The sequence below is a fragment of the Seriola lalandi genome, unplaced genomic scaffold, assembly GCF_002814215.2.
Source record: "Seriola lalandi dorsalis isolate HSWRI2012SDOR001 ecotype SW California unplaced genomic scaffold, Sedor1 jcf7180002054861, whole genome shotgun sequence".
In the NCBI taxonomy this organism is placed as follows: Eukaryota; Metazoa; Chordata; class Actinopteri; order Carangiformes; family Carangidae; genus Seriola; species Seriola lalandi.
Window position 1 is genome coordinate 2,700,659 of NW_019525414.1, and position 20,788 is coordinate 2,721,446.

General features: G+C 40.0%; 3 protein-coding genes across 6 annotated transcripts; 1 reads left to right on the plus strand and 2 right to left on the minus strand.

Annotated features, from left to right (window-relative positions):
- Positions 1 to 1,583: 1,583 nt before the first annotated feature.
- Positions 1,584 to 3,774, minus strand: ppp1r3da (protein phosphatase 1, regulatory subunit 3Da). 4 transcript variants are annotated; one of them, XM_087179656.1, is made up of 2 exons: positions 3,577 to 3,774; positions 1,584 to 3,127 (listed from the first exon to the last, which is right to left on the minus strand). In XM_087179656.1, the coding sequence occupies exons 1-2, from the start codon at positions 3,639 to 3,641 to the stop codon at positions 2,176 to 2,178; spliced, it is 1,017 nt and encodes a 338-aa protein (XP_087035782.1). In that variant the 5' UTR covers positions 3,642 to 3,774; the 3' UTR covers positions 1,584 to 2,175. The 4 variants fall into 4 exon arrangements, with proteins under 4 accessions (XP_087035782.1, XP_023283316.1, XP_023283315.1 ...); XM_023427548.2 differs by having other exon boundaries at positions 3,503 to 3,640; XM_023427547.2 differs by having other exon boundaries at positions 3,476 to 3,628.
- Positions 3,775 to 4,002: 228 nt separating this feature from the next.
- fam217ba (family with sequence similarity 217 member Ba) lies at positions 4,003 to 7,722 on the plus strand. Its single transcript, XM_023427545.2, has 4 exons — positions 4,003 to 4,487; positions 4,599 to 4,698; positions 4,775 to 4,839; positions 4,953 to 7,722. The coding sequence occupies exons 1-4, from the start codon at positions 4,381 to 4,383 to the stop codon at positions 6,379 to 6,381; spliced, it is 1,701 nt and encodes a 566-aa protein (XP_023283313.1). The 5' UTR covers positions 4,003 to 4,380; the 3' UTR covers positions 6,382 to 7,722.
- Positions 7,723 to 7,786: 64 nt separating this feature from the next.
- On the minus strand, positions 7,787 to 11,957 carry ttll9 (tubulin tyrosine ligase-like family, member 9). The gene is made up of 14 exons (XM_087179655.1): positions 11,896 to 11,957; positions 11,474 to 11,520; positions 11,302 to 11,394; positions 11,104 to 11,215; positions 10,802 to 10,987; positions 10,559 to 10,627; positions 10,360 to 10,450; positions 10,230 to 10,270; positions 10,043 to 10,130; positions 9,708 to 9,766; positions 9,419 to 9,615; positions 8,861 to 8,973; positions 8,438 to 8,578; positions 7,787 to 8,234 (listed from the first exon to the last, which is right to left on the minus strand). Exons 1-14 carry the CDS (start codon positions 11,908 to 11,910, stop codon positions 8,164 to 8,166), a joined length of 1,323 nt encoding a protein of 440 aa, XP_087035781.1. The 5' UTR covers positions 11,911 to 11,957; the 3' UTR covers positions 7,787 to 8,163.
- Positions 11,958 to 20,788: the final 8,831 nt, after the last annotated feature.

Consider the following 20,788-nt stretch of genomic DNA (forward strand, 5'->3'; position numbering starts at 1 on the left):
ACTGAATAACAAAAATCGTTTGACTGGAATTATTTTAAACAGTTTTCAGATTTTAACGTTACTTACTGTACTGTTCTTCTAAATGTATTTACTGTATTGTCAAAATTAGCACAAAACATGACAGAGCATGATACCGAATACGTTTTTGACAGTTTTTCATTGGCCCGGCTCGAAACGCGCGAAGTCTTTACGTTCATCACGCAAGCGCATGGCGGGACACATAACGTACCACAGTCTCCTCTAGTGTCCTTCAAACATGAATGAGCCCCTTAACTTTACAAAACTCACCGGAACCTCTCAATCATCACTCGTTCTGGGAAAGGTGAAACATGTTCTGGCATATTTAACTGTCCAATTCTAGGTCGAATCTTCTATTTTTAAGGCAAGGCGTTTTGTACAACCTTTGAAGTTATTGTTTGATCAGTTATTCGTAATGAAACGACAATATTACCACTTTTATTTCAATGAAATAATCACTTTTTACAGTTTACTATCCACTTCCATCTAACTACCATGCTGAGTTTTAATCTATTGTATTCAGTAGCAGTGTACTTCACAGCTGAATATGAAGTGAATGAATATATTGATGAAATTTGGATTAGATATCTGAATGTAGATTTTTGCATTGTTTGCTCACATGCGTTATAAGTTTTAATGCTTAAGTAAATTTCCAATTTAGCAAAAAGTGTCCCACTCATAAGGTTGCACTATTGCAGAAGAGATCGGCAGATGAAGTGTGTGATGGGGTGATTTCACTGCAGGTATGTTGACTAGGACCTGTTCAAATGAAAAGAAAACCACTTTAAAATATGACAAAATATAGTACAAAAAAAGGAACATGCTAGCAAAAATGCCATTTAGTTTAAGTTTAATGCTAATTCAAGGGGAAGGAGCTGAAATGTCAGCTTTGTTTTTTTTATACAATAACTCTCAGGCTGAGATTTAGGAGGTTTATCCATGATGATGTAGCTGTGTGAGCACTGAGCAAATCTTTCTCTTGGCTTTTACACAGGCACAAAGGTCAAGTGTGCGGTGGTGACTGTCTAACAGTGGTCAGGATGAAAGAAAAAGGGGGAAGGTCTAATCAAATGAGACCCAATTACATTAGAGAAGCAATGTTAAAATAAAAAAAAACAAACAAAAAAAACTATTCCTTTACTTTTGTGGCCCAAAACTGTTTGTAGTTTCAGCAGTTAACTATACAAAAATGGCAAAAAAAAGTAATTTATTTGGTTCTCTGTGCACATATAAATGTAGTTAAACTACTAATGCAATTGCATGTAGTTCAACACTCCTCAACACTGGACAAACCTCTATAGTCTAAAGAGAGCTTTACCAAAGAATTGTTCCAATTTACCTCAAATCAGCCAGTATTCCAATTGAGCTGAAAACATTAAAAAAAAAAACACATAATGTTTTAAATATTTTGTTACTAAGGATATGTTCTGAATAGTTTTTCAGACAGGCTGATAAAAGAATGCTACAAGTCACAGAAGGTAGTAAAGGGTAGCTAGAAGACGAGGCAGGGCTTCAGCTTAATACGAATATAAACAATACAAATACATAATAATACAAGTTGAACATTATGTGCAATTTTGCTTTATTGTTTAACAAAATAAGCATTAATTTCTCATTCATTATAAGACATTAAAATTGTATCTATTGCATGGTTTTGACATTTGACAACATTTGACTCAAAAATAAACTCTGAATACAAAGCAAAATGGTTCATCAGCAGACCAAATTCCTGCATTATATAAAACTATTTTCTGTCAAATATGCAGCTGGAAGAAAACAGCGAATTGCTGAATATTTATATCACTCAGTGGGTGTCATCACCATTGGTTGATTCTACATAAAAGTGCATTTTTTTAATTTAAATAGCAAGGAAAAGTGAATATTACTTTGCATTTTTTTTTTAAAAAAGAAATCACAAAAGTAAAACTGTGGCACTAAAGTGAGCATCAGGCATTAAGAGCACTAGTGTTTGTAATTTTCGCTCTGCCTAAGTTAACAGTTTACACTGAATCTGACCTGATTCAAAAATTCTTCTTTTAGCATTAGTCTAACATAATGAACATTATATGACAATGCAGTTATACATTTTGTAGCAGGTCTTTGCTGACAACAGTCATAAAGTGCTTCTAAGTGTTTCTTCTATCTTTAGTCAGCATCCTAGATGAAGTGCACCATGCTATCCTCACATTCTTTGGGCACAGTGAGCTTGTAGTTATGGCAAACTAACTTATAATTCTCTCCATCATTGTTGTCCCAGTATTCAGCCCCACAGACTTTGTATTGAATGGCAAACTCTAGCTCTGCTCCTGGCTGCAAGAAAGGAGGAACAGGCAGGTGGAAACGAAATGTATCACAACTGAGTTCGCCCCCTCCCCCTTCCCAGGTCTTGGTGATGGTAGACACCCATGACGCCTTCGTTTCTGTGCAGCTCTTCCACTCTGTAAATGAATAGCGAGCTGTGACGTCCTTCTCAAAGTCCAAATTGATGACCTGGGTGATTCCAATAACACCCAGTTCAAAACACAAGACTCTTTCCAGACACACTTTCTGCTCACGGAGACGATGCAGGAATCCTGGCTGGTCGCCAGGTTGTTGGGAAAAAAACGGCTTCATGTATGGCAAAGAAATCTCCAAATGCCTTCCATCTGCCAACTCAGCACCCATCAACAATCTAAAGGTTACATGATGTGGTACAAAGGGATCCTCTCCAGATTTGAAAAGCCTGATGTCTTCCAGGTCGAGGCCCAAAGAGTCAACAAACCGCACACCGACATTTCTACATTGTTTCTTCTTCTGTGTGGTGGAAGGCAGAGAGTGTGACCGTTGTCGGATGATTGGTTTAGGCGTGGGTTCACAGGAGAGACTGCGGTGGTATTCCTTGTTTCTTAGTGGAGAGACTCTAGAGCTTGGGGGGCGGATTGGAATTGGCTTCTTCACTACATTAGGTCTGTCAGCTTGAAGTATTTCAGTCAAGTTGATAGTCATGCAGGGCCTTGAGACGCTGCTGTAAGAGCTGGACATCTGCTGCTCAGATTGTGAAGAGGGAATCTTTTGGTGCCCAATAAACCACCCTTTATCCATGATCTGCAAGAACTGGTGACCTGCTTGCCTGTAAAGAAAGTTATGAAGCATAATTTATTAGTATTATGTCACATTCATCCCTAAAATGCACTTTAAGCAAATGCATAATGTCCCAGATATAACATTAGTGTACTCCTTTTTTACCTAAAACCGCATGGTGGTGTGCTGCAAATCTAAGAGAACAGCAATTTCGTTGTTGTAAATTTCTCAAGGCAGAAACAGTCACTGCAGGAAAGAGAGTGGGCGTGTACTCTGGGTGTACGTGCCTGGCCTGATTGCATACAGCTTATTTCTCTCTCTCTCTCTCCCTCTGTCTGAACTGTTGTAGGATTACTGAAATATGCTTCAATAAAATTAGACGCTGACATCATCTCACCATGTAAAGATATGAAGCGTTAGTTACGTCTAAGCTGCATGGTGAAGCCTGCTTGATCCTCCATTTAAAGTAGTATTTATTAGAGCTGCGCGTTTCCGTGCGTCATAGAGTCTCCGCTATTGGCCGCAATCACATCATATGATCTGTAATCAGAAGCCACCTTCATAACTGTCCAGCACGTATATGTTTGTAGCGTGCTCTCGATGGAGATCTGCTAACATGCGCGTAGCAAGTAGGAAGCTGCTAACTGACCAGAACATGACTGACGTCGCGTGGGAGATAGAGTAACTCAAAATGAAGAGTTACTGTTGTGCGCATTATTTTTAGCTTCTTTCTTCGAACACAGACGTGACTTTTCCCCTCACCGTACCAACTGTTTATAAGTAGTAAGTGAACTCATCAGAGAGCGTTTGCGTATTTCATTTGAAAGAGCGAATGGCATGTCTGCACTTCAAGTCCCATGATGCACCTCTGATGCTCACTTCGAGACTTCGACGCAAGCTGCGAGCCAGTCAGAGCAGCAGGTAAACAAACCAATCTGACTGGGACGGCGAGCCAAACAAAGCGTATGCGGTGTTTGTCCGTCTTGAATTTTTAATGGCGAGAAAGATGACAGTCGAAGAACAGATACGTCTGCTGTCAACAATACATTAAAGTACTCGCTCAATTGTTATTCAAACAGCGAGGCGGGTCGACGACAAACACAAGGACGAGTTTAACCTGCAGTGAAGAACCGACTGTCGACATCTGCGCATGATGCATTGCAGCACTTTTGAGAAAATGGGTGTTTTTAGCCTCATTCTCAGAATAGAGTATCTGATCCGAGATGTCGGTTGGGTTCTTTAGCTACCGTATCATTTCATTGTGCAGAACTCAAAACAACATCCCCCCTGGCGACCTGCAACATGGGGCCCATAATGCAGGAGCGCACAGCATCCACGACACTGAAACGCGTCGTTTCCAAAGAGAAGATTCGGGTAAAAAATACTGAAAATAGCGGACCAGTACCCAGGTATGCCTGATTTTTACAGTGAATACGTTTAAGATGAAATTGAACTTGTCATGTTTTGTCTCAGACATTGGTTCGAGACGAGCCTGACAAACCGATATCATGTTTCCACAGTTCAAAGAAAGGTAACAAGATGAAGAAAGCAGTGGGGCAACTGAAAAATGGCCCAGCAGGACCAGGTCAGGATAAGGACACAGTGACAACAATGCAGAAGGTGAGTGAATGGCAAAGTAGTAAAGCTAAAGAGAGACATTCTTCATAAAACTAACGATTTCTGCATTGTTGTACAGGGTGCACAGTCAAAAGGTGGTAGGGTCAAATCTGGCACTACACGGAATACAAGCAAACTCTCCAGGTATGTGTGAAGAAGGGTGCACATTCTCACTGAATGCTTTTAATTCAAGTAGGCTACAGTAAATCCCCAAATCCCCCAACAGCTTTTCCTTACACGTGTCTTTCTCTTTACAGCCCTGAAGAAGAAGGGGATTTGAGACCTCAATTCCGCAAACCCTCATCTGTGCAGAGGAAAGAGGAAAAGCAAGAAAATCAGCGGATGTCACAATGCAGCAACGAGCTACTGCCGAATCGTGGGGGGATGGGAAAAAATCGGCGAGCCCTCTCCCTGCCTCTCTCCCCAATATCAGGGCTACGACACATGCCAGCACACCCCCTAACACACTCCCCAGCCCCCACCCCAGAGGCACTACAGCAGCACTACAACCAGAAGGATGATGACACTGACAGTGCCAGTGATCTGTCAGATTCTGAGAGGCTGCCTGTGCTGCCCTCTCCCTGTACCCCCTGCACCCCTCCTCACCTCAACCTCCGGGCCGAGGTCATCAACACTAATGACTTTCCCCCAGACTTCCCAGGACCCCATGGGAATCTGGGTGATGACGATGAGAGTGAAAAACCCATCTATAGTTACCAAGACTTTCTGCCTCCTCCCTTCAACAGCTGGAGTCTGAGACAGCTGGCAGTGTTCCTTCATACAGAAGGCCGTGGCGCCCCCCGGCCCAAGCCTGTAGGGCCCTTAGAGAAGTACCTGGAGAGGTTGCTGCAGCTGGAGTGGCTCCAGATCCAAACAGTGCAAGCGGAGAGCAGCCGTCCGCCTGGGAGTCGTCCAAGGCCACAGGGTTTCCCCTCTGCTACAACAGCTCACCCACCCAGACCTCACACAGCTCCACCATCCCGACTCAACTCCCCTAAAGGGCTGCGCCAAAGCCAGAGAGCCTTCCCATTTGCACCTGTCAATAACCCCCCATCACCTGCCTCAACTCAGCACCACCTCTCCAGATTTCCAGTTTGCCCTCACTGTCACATTCGCTACCCGATGTGCAATGGAAGCTGCTCTGCCTATGCCTACCAACGCCACTCACGGCTTAGCCCACTGCTGGAGCGCAGAGCCAGACCTGGGGCGCCAGCGAAGCGGAGCAGCAGTGAGACCCGAGCACCCTCCACAGAAGGTAGGAGCCCAGGTGGACAAGGCGGGGGTGGAGGAGGAGCCCAGACCCCGGTTAGTCCATCAGCTGGAAGGAGTCATATCAGGCACATGCAGGCTGCAGGCAATGCCCGAAAGCAACCCCCAGAATCTAACCCAAACTGTAGAGGTCAGGTGAGGAAAAGCCGTGTCAGAGCTAACTCTGAGACAGATGTTAAAAAGGAGTCTGGTGGCATTAAAACAGCCGGTGTAGAGAAACGTGTTTTTGCTGCAAGTAAGAGAGAGGTCATCACCTCCAAGAGAGTGGAGAAGGACTGGCAGAGGACAGAGGCAGGAGGGCAGGCCTCTAAAACTGCCATGAAAAGAGCTGCTAAAGAGCCGCAGTCGCTCTCCAAAGCAACGCTTAGTAGTAAGCAGAATGGCAAAACAAAAAATGTGCACTTTGTTGCAAAGTAACCCCTATAGACCTTCAGCTTAGTGCTTTACTGAGCGGTTACTTGGGAGCTTGAACCTATGCTTGCTTTCTGTGTAATCTGTGTAATACTAACATGTCCTAACTGTCGTACAGCAGTCTAAATCAGTCAGTGTACAGCCTTGAAAACTGTCAGAAATTGAGCAGGTAGACTAGAGATAAAATAACATATATCACACCTAAATAGGACAGAATTATACACTCTGCATTTCATTTAAAATGTACAGTAATTATATAGTCAGACTGTGTTTTGACAGAAGATTCGTCATGAACAGAAACACTACTAGGACTCTAACAACACAGCTTCTCTGTATTAAACTGAACTCTTGCACTGCAACACTGCATCTCTTAGTGTGCTACTAATGTTGAAGTAGGCAGAAAATAAGCATCCATTGTACTGTCGGACATCTTTCAGCATAAGTAATCCATGGTGAAGTTTAATACATCATTACATTTTAGTCATCAGATACAACTGTAGCCGTTACTAGTGGAGTTGATGTAGGAATGTATTTGTTTTCAAAGCTCTTACTTTACTTGATGTTGCTTTTTATCTTTTCTTTGGTGCCTCATGTTTTAAGACACGTGTTCAGTTAAAGCATTTTTGGCTGAAAAGAAGGAGGTGCAATAAGTGGTAGTGTACTCAGTAATGTCATTTATTCCAGATATATTTGTGCAATGGATTTACATTTTTGGTTACAAGGGCTTTTCATGTTTGAACAGCTTGAATTGTAGTATGATAATAAACTGTATTTTGCATAGAGCTGAGCTCTTTATATCATTGAAGATGGTGTAATGTTTGCTAAGAATGTAAATGCATATTTTTCCAAATTTTATATCATAGTTATATTTATGAAAATGTTGTGGCTGACATGTATTCATCATTGTCATTGTTATGTTTAAATTATCATGCACAAAAAGAAAACATTTAGTAAAAGAGCTGAATGTAACTTTATGTCTACTGATGCTGTACCATTGGTCATTCAGTGGAATTTCAACACATCATAGCTGTTAGGCTTTAACAACATTTAAAGTCTGCAGAACACTGTGTTTACATTAGTGTCTTATGTGTTTCTTGTGATGTACTATGTGCAAATGATTCATGAAAACACTTCATCAATGTAAATGATGTGATATGTATTCAGATTGCACCTCTTTACTTAATATTCATGTAAAGTATCAAAGCCATAGATAAGGGGCCAGGAGTGGCAATGTTATTATTTATGTGTACACTATGTTGACAGGCACGCAGAAAGATTGTGGTACGTATTTTCTCAATGTTGAATGCAAGTATTTGTAAGGCATAGAAATAAATGTTTTGCACACAAGGAACATTATCTGTTGGTCATTCTCAGGAGCACCTTAAGAGAATTTACAGAACTCACAACTGTCTTTATTACTGACGCACTGCTAAAATCCCAAGCATAACTAGCTAGACTCATGGTCATTAAATCATGCAAACTACTGCATTAACTAGCAAAACACTTTGATGCCAGCATACTTCTCTTTGAAGAAGCAATTAAATATGACAAGGTTTGCAGTAGTTTTAAGAAAATGTCTTTTTCATTACATTGCATATTGAGATTTTAACCAAGGTTGGATCATCACAGAAACTAATTAAGCAAGTATAGCTAATGTTTAAAAAAAAAAAAAAAACTATGTTAACTGGAGCCTGTCTACTCCCAAAAACACACACCTACAAGCTGCCATTATGACAAAGTTTTGCACACCAACTACTAGGGTACAGGATGTAGTAATCAGGAGCGTGATTACATCTTCTTCTGGCCTGGAAATGGTTTTAGTAGTCGGCGAAGCTGCTTCTCTCTGTCGTTCACACACCCTGCAACAAAGAACAAGCATATATTTCTAGTAATTAGTAATACTAGTCATGATAAAGGCTTTTCCACATATCCACACGATCAAATACCATAGTCTTAACTGCATGTATACTTAAGGATATTTGTCAGAACTTTACATGCACTTTTTTTATCTTGAAAACAGGGGCTTTTGTTTCCTCAAAAAAAGTTTTCCCAGTTTGATTACCTAAATGTGTGTTGGCAGTGAAACATGAACTGCCAAATGTTTCTAGGTTGACATCCTCTCTATAGACTGGCCCATCGTTCCACATCAGATCATAGCCACCCACTCTTTTCTCCTTGCCCGTCAGCCTAATGAGGAAAAACAAAGTTAATTAGAACCCAGCAGCAGTGTGAAAGAGAGAGAAAAGAGGAACTCATCTTTTTGTTGATTACCATTCACCTTGTGATCTGAGGAGAATTGTTTATTGTTGCTATTGTTATAAAGTTTTTCTTAAAGGTCTTTCACTTTCAAATAAGCCATAAATGAGCTCCAAAGATTAGGCTTCCAAATTTTTACAAATGAGTGAATAACAATAAAGAATGTGATGTCTATAATGAATAGAGACACAGACAAAGTTAAACACTTGGTGAGAAAGAGGCCTTTACCTTCCCTCCATATCAACAACATTCAAAGTGTCTTCCAGCAGTCTGCACTTCATCTCGTAATCCTCTTGACTACTGGGCGTGTGTGACGGAGAGGCATTCACCTCAATTAACCAGCTGCAAAGAGATTGAAGGTGATAACATTCACCAAACATTTACAAACCCCTTTCAGCTGGCATTAGACCGATCAACGAGAAGTATGATAAAAGATTGTATGTTAGGTGTTAAGTGAATGAATGTTACAATGTATGCAATGGAGACAAACACTGTCATTAGTGTGTGTGTTATTTACAGCGGGATTATTGCACACCTGTCAGTTTTTCGGATATGCTGTGGAGAGTTATCTTTCATACATGGTTGTTTGTGGCAGATTTACAGCTTTGTTTTGAAGCATCCATGATGGCAAGTCACGTAATGTGTGATGTGTTTGCTTGTCTGTGCATGTGCTTCTCTCTGCTTATTTGTGAGCATGCATGCCCTAGTGGTGCATGTTTACAAGTGAAAATGTGTACTGAGTGATGCTCCTTATTGACTTGTGTACACGATATGCGTGAGCACTTACGGTTTGAGGTTCTGATCCAGTAGAATGTCATACCCGTAGAGCTCAAAGCAGTGTTTGTCATTTATAATGACTTTTTGTACACTCTGTAGACTGCGAACAAAGATGTTATCCATCTCTTTAAACAGGGTTTCTACCATCTCTCTACCATGTTTGGCAGTCAGGTATCTTCGAAGCTGCTGCATCTGCCACTTACACCCCTATAAAACAATGCAGCAAAAAAAGAAGAGCTAGAATTAGTTAAATATAACACAATCTATCACCTATTCTTTGAGGTTCTTGAATTACACACCTTTTCAGGATCATAGTCAGGTGCTGTCTTTTGAACAGCCACATTGGTGAGATGCATATCTGAGAAGAAGCACTAAGGAGAATTTGGGAACTTAAATGATGCAATCATGCCTTCCGCAGGGATGTGGATGAAAGCGACAAAATTAGGAATAACAGCCTCAGAAATTAGGTCAAACTGGGCTATTTAAAACTGACTTTGCTTGAATATTTCATTAGACAAAGGCTCAACTTGTTAAGGGAATTGTTGGTACTAAAAAATCTGAATCAAACTATCACATAGTGTTACAACACTCAAATAAATGGTGACAAAATGTTACAACACCAAAAAACAGATACACTTGTCATCAATACTGCTAAGAGAGAAGCGGGTGCTTGAGAAGCGGCCAAAGCCATCTCGATACAGCCAGGCCTTCAAGGGAACATACTGAAACACACATGCACACAAGCACACGTAGTCATATATGCAAGCAGAGAAAAATACAATCTGTATGAAATATTGTTATTTACAATGTTGGGTACGTACTGATGTAACCAGCACATAGACCCTCAGATCAAATTTCCTGCCTGTGAAGATAAAATAAAAATACTACAACATTTGACAAATGTCCAGAATGAGATTTACAATAACATGCATTTTCTATTCAGTTTATTACCATTAATTAGGTAGGGGTTCTCGATGTAGCGTTGTGCCACATAGCTTTCCACTTGAGCTGCATCCTTCTGTTCCTCTGAGCGGGTGCCATCCTGTGGGAGAACACTATCATCTATCTGAATATGTGTGTGTGTGAGTGTGTGTGTGTTATAATCACTTATTTTTGCACCCAATTCCTTGATGAAATCAGTACACATTACCTTCTTCCAATCCATGATGTCTTTCAGTTTCCTGAACAAGAAAATGCCTTTCCCTTGAGATTTTGCAACCTAAATAAAGATACCAGTTAATTCTCGTGACTTTAAGTTCAATTAGGTGCAAACTCAATTTTAGTTACTCAGATATCTGGGGTCAGGTAAATAAAGATCATTAAAGATAATAACAATTATTATTATTATTATTATTATTGCACATTATTACATCTGTAGTGTACTTTAGCTAACCGGCTTCATGATCCAGGTGCTGCCAGGGCTCCTTTTGAATTCCTCTACGAACAGATGATACTCACTGGGCAGTGCAAAGGTGCAGGGGAAAAAATCACATTTGGAAGCCTCCATGAGGCCAATGTCCCTCTCAAGATTTTTCCTGTATCTTTTGAGGTTTTTCACCATGAGGTTTTTGCGAGTCAGCTGTAACATAAAACAAAGACAGAAAAATACTACATGACTGTTGATTTGAATGATCTATGTTTATTCCTGCTAAAATCACCAGTTTCTTGTTGCATGCTAGATTAATGCTACCTCACCTCATAATGGTTGCGAAAGTGGTTTATCCTTACATGTTCCTCCATGTAAGAATGATCAAAATTCTCCCTGAGCCAGCCCACATCACACCAATTGAAATCCCATTCTCCATCACTGTGAGAAAGACAATAGATAAAATATACAAGTCAGTAAATTAAATAAAGATGCTGGTGTGATGACAAACGGACAACACTACTCACTCTTTGACTTCAACCCAGCCTGGTCTTTGGCGCAGGACATCCTGTATGGTGTTGAGTAGGCCACATTTGTAACGCACACAACTTCTTCCCTCCCTGAGGAGTCATTGCAACAATATAATTGTTAGCAGTACTTTTTAATAACTGTTCACAGCCAACTTAAAACAACACTCACCGCTCCTCGTTTTTGCCACAGTCATATGAACCTTTGTATCCAGATGTCTGCAAAGGTGAAGAAAGCAAACCAAGGTTCAAACCCAATGATCTGAAGTACACAGTATATTTTTTTCTCAGTTAGCATCTCCTCTGGCTTCCTTATTACTAGCTAAGTTTACAAGCCAACACTAACCTAGCCCCAGTTTGTGCCTCTAATGTATGAAGTTACCTTTACATTCAACTAACCTACTTGGAACTAATTCTTTCAACCAGATAGAGTTTAGCACAACCACGAACAGAGGTCTTCTTATCATGAACTTAGATACAGAATTCGGCTAGCACGAGCTAAATGAACCTCTATCACTTCCACATATATTACCATGACACAGAAAGCCTTTCTGTGTCAATATATAAAATGTGCGCACAAAGCTTTCCCTTTACCTTATACTTTGACATTATGGTGGTTACTGCAGTTGAATTAAGATAAAAGATAAGTAAATGTGTTTAGCAACAGGCTGCTAAGTTAGAATGAGCAGTGGTGTTTGACAACAAACGTTGCCATGGTAACTATGGCGCTGCCGACGGGGGGAAATAGTTCTAGTGGTCTTTCCGTCGTATATAAAGGTTTTCAACACGCGTTTAGGTGTGTAAAAACCTAAATAAAACTAATGTAAATAAATATAACCTCTAATACAACACTCATGCAATGAGTAGCCTACTACATGCGTGAGGCTGTTTTTGTTTGTAGGTTTTTTTGAAACTGAGTGGTGGTGACAGTGTAGGCCTAAGGTCACAATATTAATGAGATGGAGAAGCTACAAAGGAAACACACACAAATATTAATGTAGCAGTTTGAGAAAGATTACCCAGTCTGCAAGTCCTTTTTGAGGTCAGTTTTTCTTTGACTTCGCTGGTTTGTTCACACACATCATCAACCTTCAACTTTACAATCAAATATACCACTTGGTGGCGCTAAAACCTTGAGTAGGATGATGCCTCTACTTGCAGCAAATGTCTATTCATTCCCTTGATTGATATTAAATTTTTCTTTCAGCATTAATCTGCAATTAACATGTCAAATTATTTACATATGTGTATGATCTATCACAACATATTATCAGTACATATGTGACTGGAAGCTAAACTTGGTAGGCTTAAAGTAAAAACTGAGGTAAAACCTTAAAAAGTTTTCACTTTGGAAAAGCAAAGAAATCAGCAATTTAATCACTTCTGGGATTTTTATTCCACCATCTAATATAGAATGTGATATTCTGACATGACTAAATTATCTAATGGTAATGGTAAAATCATTAAAATTGTTGTATTGTTATTTAAAGACAAACGAGTCCCACCAATCATATAATAATACACACTATTAGCATTTTTCAACAACACCAATGTCAATGGATTCATGTTGTAAACATTGAACTTTCTGTATGACTTTACATGACAAAACATGCCCTAGGGACAAATGGCCCAGTGATTGCACATAGTGATTCACCATGACAACAAGATTATGGAAGAAAACTGTCTGGAGTGGAGAAAGCTGGATCATACTTCGAGACAAGTCAAGTCAAGTCAAGCAGAACTTTATTTGTCCCCAGAGGGGCAAGTGGTTCTGCAGCAGTAATAACACGACATACAGAACACACAAGACAATGAAATACTATATAATAAATGATAAAGTACTACTACGATTAATAGCTATGGTTGGGTGGTCAAACTGATATTATCTTTTTCTACTGGAGTTTAGCAGTGAAGTGGCTGAGGGTATGAGGAAGTGTTTTGTAGCTGTTGGTTTCAGTTGGGTGCAGCAGGTAGGTGCTGTCAGACAGAGTGGATTCAGCTTTCTTTAACAACAGTTTGTTATATAACTCAGACAGACTAGTTAACTACCTGTGATACTGTTCCAGACCTTCATCAGCTTTGTTAGCACATTTATTTCATTTCAGACTGATATATTGCGTATTTACAGATAAAAGTGGAAATCAACTCAATAAAATATTGTTGATTGGAGTCATCAGGGAAGTGTCAACATGGAGCCAGCTTTCAGACAAAAAAGGTGCTGTTGTTTTTTTTTTTTACACATCATATTGGCGTTATAATCAAAGTACTTGTATGACTCAAAGAATACTCGAAATTTTTTATTAGTGTTGACAGGGCTGGAGTCATTATGTCTAAAATCAATACACATGTCTTTGGTCTTTGTCACATTTAATTCCAAAAAGTGTTCTTGACACCATCTTGAAAAAGGACTGCACAGGACCATGGGGCACTTCCATAGCATTATAACAGCTCAATCTATAACTAATTCATAAAAAACTTTGACATTTATTGTTTTAAACTCCTTGTTGTCAGACTGTAAGAGGAGCGTTCACCTGACTCGAGTCAAATGCAGTGAAAAGCTACAATAGCTACTTGTCTCTCAGCCACCCACCACTAATCAAACAATCAACTCTATGTTAAAATCTGACATAAATAGACAGATCAGGCTCAAATTTAAATTGAATATTGATGTATGACTTGGACAGCTACCAAAGTGTCCACAGTAGTGAAGAACATAGTCCAGGCCTCTCAGCAGTGTGTAATAGGAGTCTCAAAACCTCCTACCATGCAGATAAGCTGTAAAATCAAATGCCTTATTTGGCATTTAATGTAAATAACATATATTACAAAACATGACATGTGGTTAGAAGAACAGTTTTTCTTGGAAGTGCTTTCATAGGAGTTTCTGTATTATTTTAAATGATAGCAGAGATTAATAACAGACAAGAAAATCTAGTGAAATGTGGCAGTGTTCATATCATATTTCATATCCAAAACAGCTGGCTGTACGATGACATCAGTTTTCTTTCAAATGTCATCAACATCAGCTACTTAGGTAAGAATACTGGTAGTCTGTATGTGTTAACTGATGATTATTCAAATAGATATATAGAAGTGAGATCGTATTTGGCTGAACCCACTTAGTAAGAAGGCAATGTAGATAGTGACAAAACGGATTAAATTTGTGCTTGAACATGCAAAGGAGCCTAAGGCCTGCGACCATCTGACCATCTACTAAGCTAAATGTTTTCATTTTTCAGCTGCGCAGGAAGAACTTTTCAGACAACCACAAATACCCTTATTTTCAAACACAATGTCAATGTCAATACTCAAATTATTGAACTAGCTCCACAAAAGTTGCCATGTCTTCAATCAAAGTTAGCCCTTTTACCAGGAGTTTCCATTTACATCACCACCGCAACATTACCTATGCTGTTTTTAAGTTAAGTGCTTCAAAATCCAGGATCTGCAAAACTTTATTTCTTAAGCCCTAATATTTGGTTAAACCATATACGTTTGTAAGTCTGAAGTAGTAGCTGTGGGTATTATGCTTATGATTTTGGCTAACCACTTGTTTTCGTCTTTTTGCAACATGAAAAACAGCTCAATGATGACCACGATCTTGGAATGGAAATTGTTTTTGAGGATCAACCCTTGGGTTTGTCTCTTTTAAACATATAGCCCATGTTTTCTATGGATCTACAGTGGAATTCCAACTTCATTGTCCAATTTAGATTGTCATTTTAAATTTAGTTTTTTTTTCTTTGACAGGCTCTCTTTAACTGGCTTAGTTTTACAATGCAGATATTACCACAATGTGGGTTTTGCATAAATCTCAGTACCACCACTCACTGCGTAGTATCTTGCAGGTCATATAATTTCCAGTGGCTGGCAGTCATCAGTCCTGGTAAACCATATCCCTCTCAACAGCAACCACAAAGCGGTTGGATGTGGGATCCAGGCGCATCAGCTGTTACTCATAAGGTAAGCATCTTGCTGACTTTAGTGTGATAATCCTCATGCTGGAATGATGATCTTCTTGGTGGAAAAATTCAGCTCGGCCATATATCTTTCTGTAGCGTCTTGTTACCCTCTGCCTGCCCTTCTCCACGTGTAGCGGAAACATCTCTACTATGTCACTGATTCAGGTCAATGAAGCAAAGGGAAGAAAAGGGTAAAGCTTTGAAGCATGACAGGGTTAGAGCAGCAATGGGCCTCAGTCAATATGCGCCATCTGTGCACTGAAACCTGCCAGGAAGAGGCATAGTTTGAAGTCAAATTTGCTATTGTGATATGACCGACTGTCTCTGCTGTGCATGTCATCAATCTTTACACATAACGATAGAAGAACAATCAATCAATGCCGCCAGGATTTAAAAAAGTAAACGTGATCAGCCAGGAAGTGATTGTCTTCATGGCAGGTTTCTGTCAGTGTCTGTGTGCAGAGGTGTCCTCTTATTGCTTATTGTCTGATCAGATCTGTTCCACTGATACAGAGAGTAATGAAGAGCAGGTAGAGTGGCTTTTGTCTATATTGAAAAAAGTTTTTACGTTATCAGTGGTTCTACATTACGATTGAAATCCGCTTCCTTTCTGTGCTTGATTTTCTTACCCTTATCAGATGTGTAGAACCATTTTACATCATCGTTCCTCATATTCATCTCAACAGGCTCACATATCTGCAGCCTCTGAGATGTTAATGCCATCTGTTTATTGTTTCTCCGCTCCCTACCTCAGTAGCTCCACTGCACTCCAGAGGTAATGAGTTTGCAAATCTCTAGGCTTTGCACACCCAAAATATTTTCTCATAAAACATAAGAGGAGGCCAAGTAAAACAACAAAGTGGCAGCATACATTATGGTATGTCTGCCAGTTAAGCCGAGAATACATTATGAAGAGTTTCTCTCTGCTGACTAGATCAAGGCAGCTATAATACATTTTGGCAAGCAGAAGTTAAACATACAGTACTTAATGTGAAACCATATGTCTGTCTTCTTGGAGTAAAGCAGGGAGAAAAGCAGAGGGAAGAAAAAAAAAAAGCTAAGATTCTGTAGAATTATAGCAATCTGGGAAACACCAGAAATTGGGAATATTGGGAAATTGGGAATATTTGGTAGGTCCTACTGAACACAAGGAAAACAATCTAAGTACTAAAATGTGTTTAATAACACAATGCAAATTAAGTGAGAAAGATTTAATTAAATGAAGCCTGCTATTGGGCTTCACACCCACAATTAGTCTTTATTACCTTGACGAGCTATGCCAAAATAAGGCATCCAAGGAAAGTTTATACTATGCAGTTATAGTTCTCACTGCACAATAAGTTTAAATTACCACCCACAATCATATGAACTCATGCTGCAACATCAAATTTACCAGACCAGGTTGTAAGAGGTCCTTCACAGAAAAACCCAAATGATACCTTGAAAGCATGCATGCATCATGTGACCACTTAACCACATGCAGTCAACTTTAGGAGAAAGAAAACAGAATATGGTCTTCATTTATCTGGAATTCTCTCTGTTTCCCAGCTTGGGGATCGTGCCAGAGAATTGGGGTATGGCACAAAACCCTAGCCTTGGGGAATTTGGGAAGGAGCCAGAGGGCAGTCATGAGTCAAACAGATTTAGGTTTACTGGATGCCTTTGTAGGAAAGTACAAATCTAGCACACTTACTGTATGTAACCCAGAGAGGGGAAGGGTAAACGGTACGGGAGACCTCGGATCATCGGGCCAAAGCATCTCAATAAAAGCCTCTATCAATGAAGGTATATATTTGTTTCATGTAGGTGCATTTGTTTTCATTTATTTTTCTGAATATGCCAGTTCCTCTGAGTATGTATGAGTGTGCATTCATCAGACCCAGAGGGAGACAATCATCCTTTATTCTAAATACTTACATTCATCAGTTTACCTTTGAAGAGTTATTTCCACAAATGATGGGCGAAACATGACAGGCTGATGTGAGTATTACAGAAAATGTAAACAGATTAACAGCTTTCCACTATGTTCCTCTATGTTTTCATATGATTGTCTGGTGGTTGATAGTAATGATTGCCCCAGGAGGCATCACAAAGAGAACAGAAGTTTGAGGCTGAGTGAGGTAGGTTTGTTTTTGTAGCAGTGATCTGAGCAGAGCTGTAGGTACACTTTCATAAAGTCTCCTGCTGCCCCCCTTTTTTTTTTCCTCAGTTTTCCTGTGTACACTTTTCCTTCAAATTCCTACAGGTGTTCCTGTTTAGCTCCCACGAATACCTCATGCAGCCTAACGCTCTGCAGAGGTTTGATTGACAAACAGAATGGATTAATTAAACCAAGATGAATTAAATTACAGAGATTTTTTTGAGTGAAATACTGTTAAATCTGTCCATTATTATTGTTGCATCTGATCCTCTTATCTCACCACAGTAAATACCCCTTTGAGAATTTGACTTGTGATGGCTTCGGTGCCAGGAGCAGGGCAGGGCATAATCCTCACTGAAATCTGATTGGCATTGGCATATTATACTTGGTTGCAAATCCTTCACTGACTGCTTGACGTCTACGTCTCTCACATCACCAGACACTTCTCTTGGTGATGCACTGCCAGGCCACACCTGCAGCCATGACTTAATTTCCCTTGTTTTGGGACTTTCAATCTGACATTCTGTAGGAGAAACACATGGTGAATTTGATTGAAGCAAACACCTTGCTTGCTTTGGCTGCATATTCAAGGTCATTGTCCTGCGGTACCACCTGCACCTCGTCCATGTCCGACAGATGAGGTATGCCTTGGATTATGAGCCAGTCTTTTTTCCCCCCATTCTTCATTACTGGAACAGGTTGATCTTCGTCTCATCTCATCTTTGGCTCATAGGATTCTTGTGATGTTTTTGGCACAGTCCGGACTGTAGTCTTGATCTGTGGGACAGGTGGTCCAAATATGTCATCCACTGTACTGGTCTTCTATAGTCTAGCGGGTCAATTGCAACTGCTGACTCATTGTTTCTTACTTCAACAGTGGACCTAACATTATTTTAGTGAGTTAACATCTAGTACTTTGGCTGATTCTGATTTTTCAGCATCTTGTTGTCCAGCTTTACCAACATTGACATTTCTTTAGTCCTCATGTAGACAGACAACGACAGAACTCAACACTACCAGAATCAACTTCAGGAGCTACTTGGTTGCACCGGATGTATGTCAGTCAGCCTTGTTGTGACAACATGAGTGTTTACGAACTACAGATTTACACGTCACTAAATTAAATCAGGTTAAACCACACAAACTACCAGAGATTAGATGTTAAAGAAAATGTACACCTTGTAACTGCCAGGTGTCATTTATATGTAGCTAGAGTAACTGACAAAGCTAACATTAGTTTGCTAATAACATTTTGACCCACATGACTGAAGGGGAAATGAGGTAATATGGAATACGGTTCTTAATCAAAATGCTATTTCTATAATGTCAATAAACTGAGAAGATTTTATTTCACAAAAATAACAAAATACACCTCATAGAGAACTGCTACTAATGTTAGCTAGACTAAATAATGTCAGCTAGTGATATTTCCCACTCAATCTAAACTGTATTTAAATAATGTTAACTCTGAAACATATTTCTTTATGTATGCAAATATGAATAAAACATACACATGATTTCCAGTTAAGCTTAATATTATTTCCTGCCAAGAAACTGACATTTTGGAAGTTCTGTTATAGCTCATTGTACAATGACTTTCTGTTTGCATAATTACTTGAGTTTACATGATTGCTTGATCTTATAATGTTTCCTAGCAACTGATTTTACTTATTATTATTAGCTCACACACTGCAGAAGATTTTATTTCATTTATTTATTCTAGTTTGAATCTAGTCGTTTCTAAGAACTTAAGGACTTTACACATAAATTTAGTTATGGATTATGAGGGGCTGGTGCCACCCAGACCCTCTGCTAACTCCTCTCTGCGTAAGGTAATCAGAGAAGCAGACCTGCACAAGACGCACTTGAGCAATCAATCATACACTTACATTATGGGTACCTATGCAAAACAGAGAGTACATATACAAGAAAGAGAGAAGTATATACACACAACTGAGTTTATGTTCTCATCTGGACCCAATGAAAAATTACAGTCTCACTAAAAGTCAACATACTTTTACAAAACAGGCCCACAATTCAAGAAACAATTATAATAAATGCCACATCAACGAAGTGATATCCTCTGAAACCAAAATAATATGAGCAGAAATATCGCCTCAGTAATGCACTCAATGCACACAATTACTGAAACTACACATATTACCTAAAATCATTACCTGTAATTACTTACAATTTGTCAACCATGCACAAATTAAAACACTAACTAGAAACATATTCTTGTAAATTCTATGACTTGACATAGGCTTTCCATCTCCCTAAAACAGAGAAAGCTGTAGAGGGGAAACAAAATGCCTTGATGGCAGCAGCACTGCGTGTAGATAGCTTTGAGTTAGATTCCCCGAGATCCAGATTATAAACTTTAAAACAGTAACTCTGAACATTTTAACCAACAGATGTTGCTAGTGATCATTCCAACCTTGCTGCCCCTAATTCCCTGATGCGCAGGGTAGATGGGGGTTCATCTTAGGCCCAGGCAGCCGCCAGGCTTGCAATAGACTGAGCTGTAGACGCAGTACCTCATCTTTGACTTGCCTGTGATTAGGTATTTGCATATTATCATTTTGGAATGTCCAAACTGATTATAGGCTATTTATTAAGGCTGGTGGGACAACCCAAGCGCAGACACACCAGCAGGCAGGTACAGACAATAAGTTACTAGATGCAGGTAGAAGGTCCATAGGAAAACACATGGGAATGTAAGCAGACGATCTGACCAGGAGCTGGTGGAAATACTTGGGAAGAGGGTCAGTGTTTGCCGTCTCAGGAACAGGCTCGACGTTGGCCAATTCAGGAACGCCTCGGGAACAGTTGGGATGTTGGCCAAGATGGAACACATGAGATGTCAGCGGGGAACCCCAATGCAGGAACAAGTGAGACAATGACAGGGACGCCAGGGACCCGACCGAGGAACAGGCAGGATGTTGGTGGGGCCAGGCTGACTCAGGAATAGACAGGGGATTGGCAGGGGGAAACTTGGAGTGTGGTGCTGGGCAGCTGAGTCTCCCAAATATGTCAGGAGGCCTTCCATGAAACCCAGTGAACCTGAGCCTAATCGACTGGAGCGTAGGCAGAGATGCAGGCTTAAAGCTAGCCAACTGGAGTGCAGGTCGGAGGCTAGCCGACTTGAAGACAAGCTGGGAATCCACTAAGGTAACAAAAACCTTAGAGGACGTTTCCCAGGCCATAAACCGTCTATGCAAAGGGCTGGCATGGCGGAGCAGTTGTCAAGGCTGTTGTGTTGCACATCGTTTCTGATTCTGTAAGGCCGGCATGTTATCTAAAGTCACACAGTGGGGCTGCGTTGTTTCATTCAGTGTAAACAAGCAAAGGTGGCATGATAAGGGCAATGTAGCTGACTGTCTGT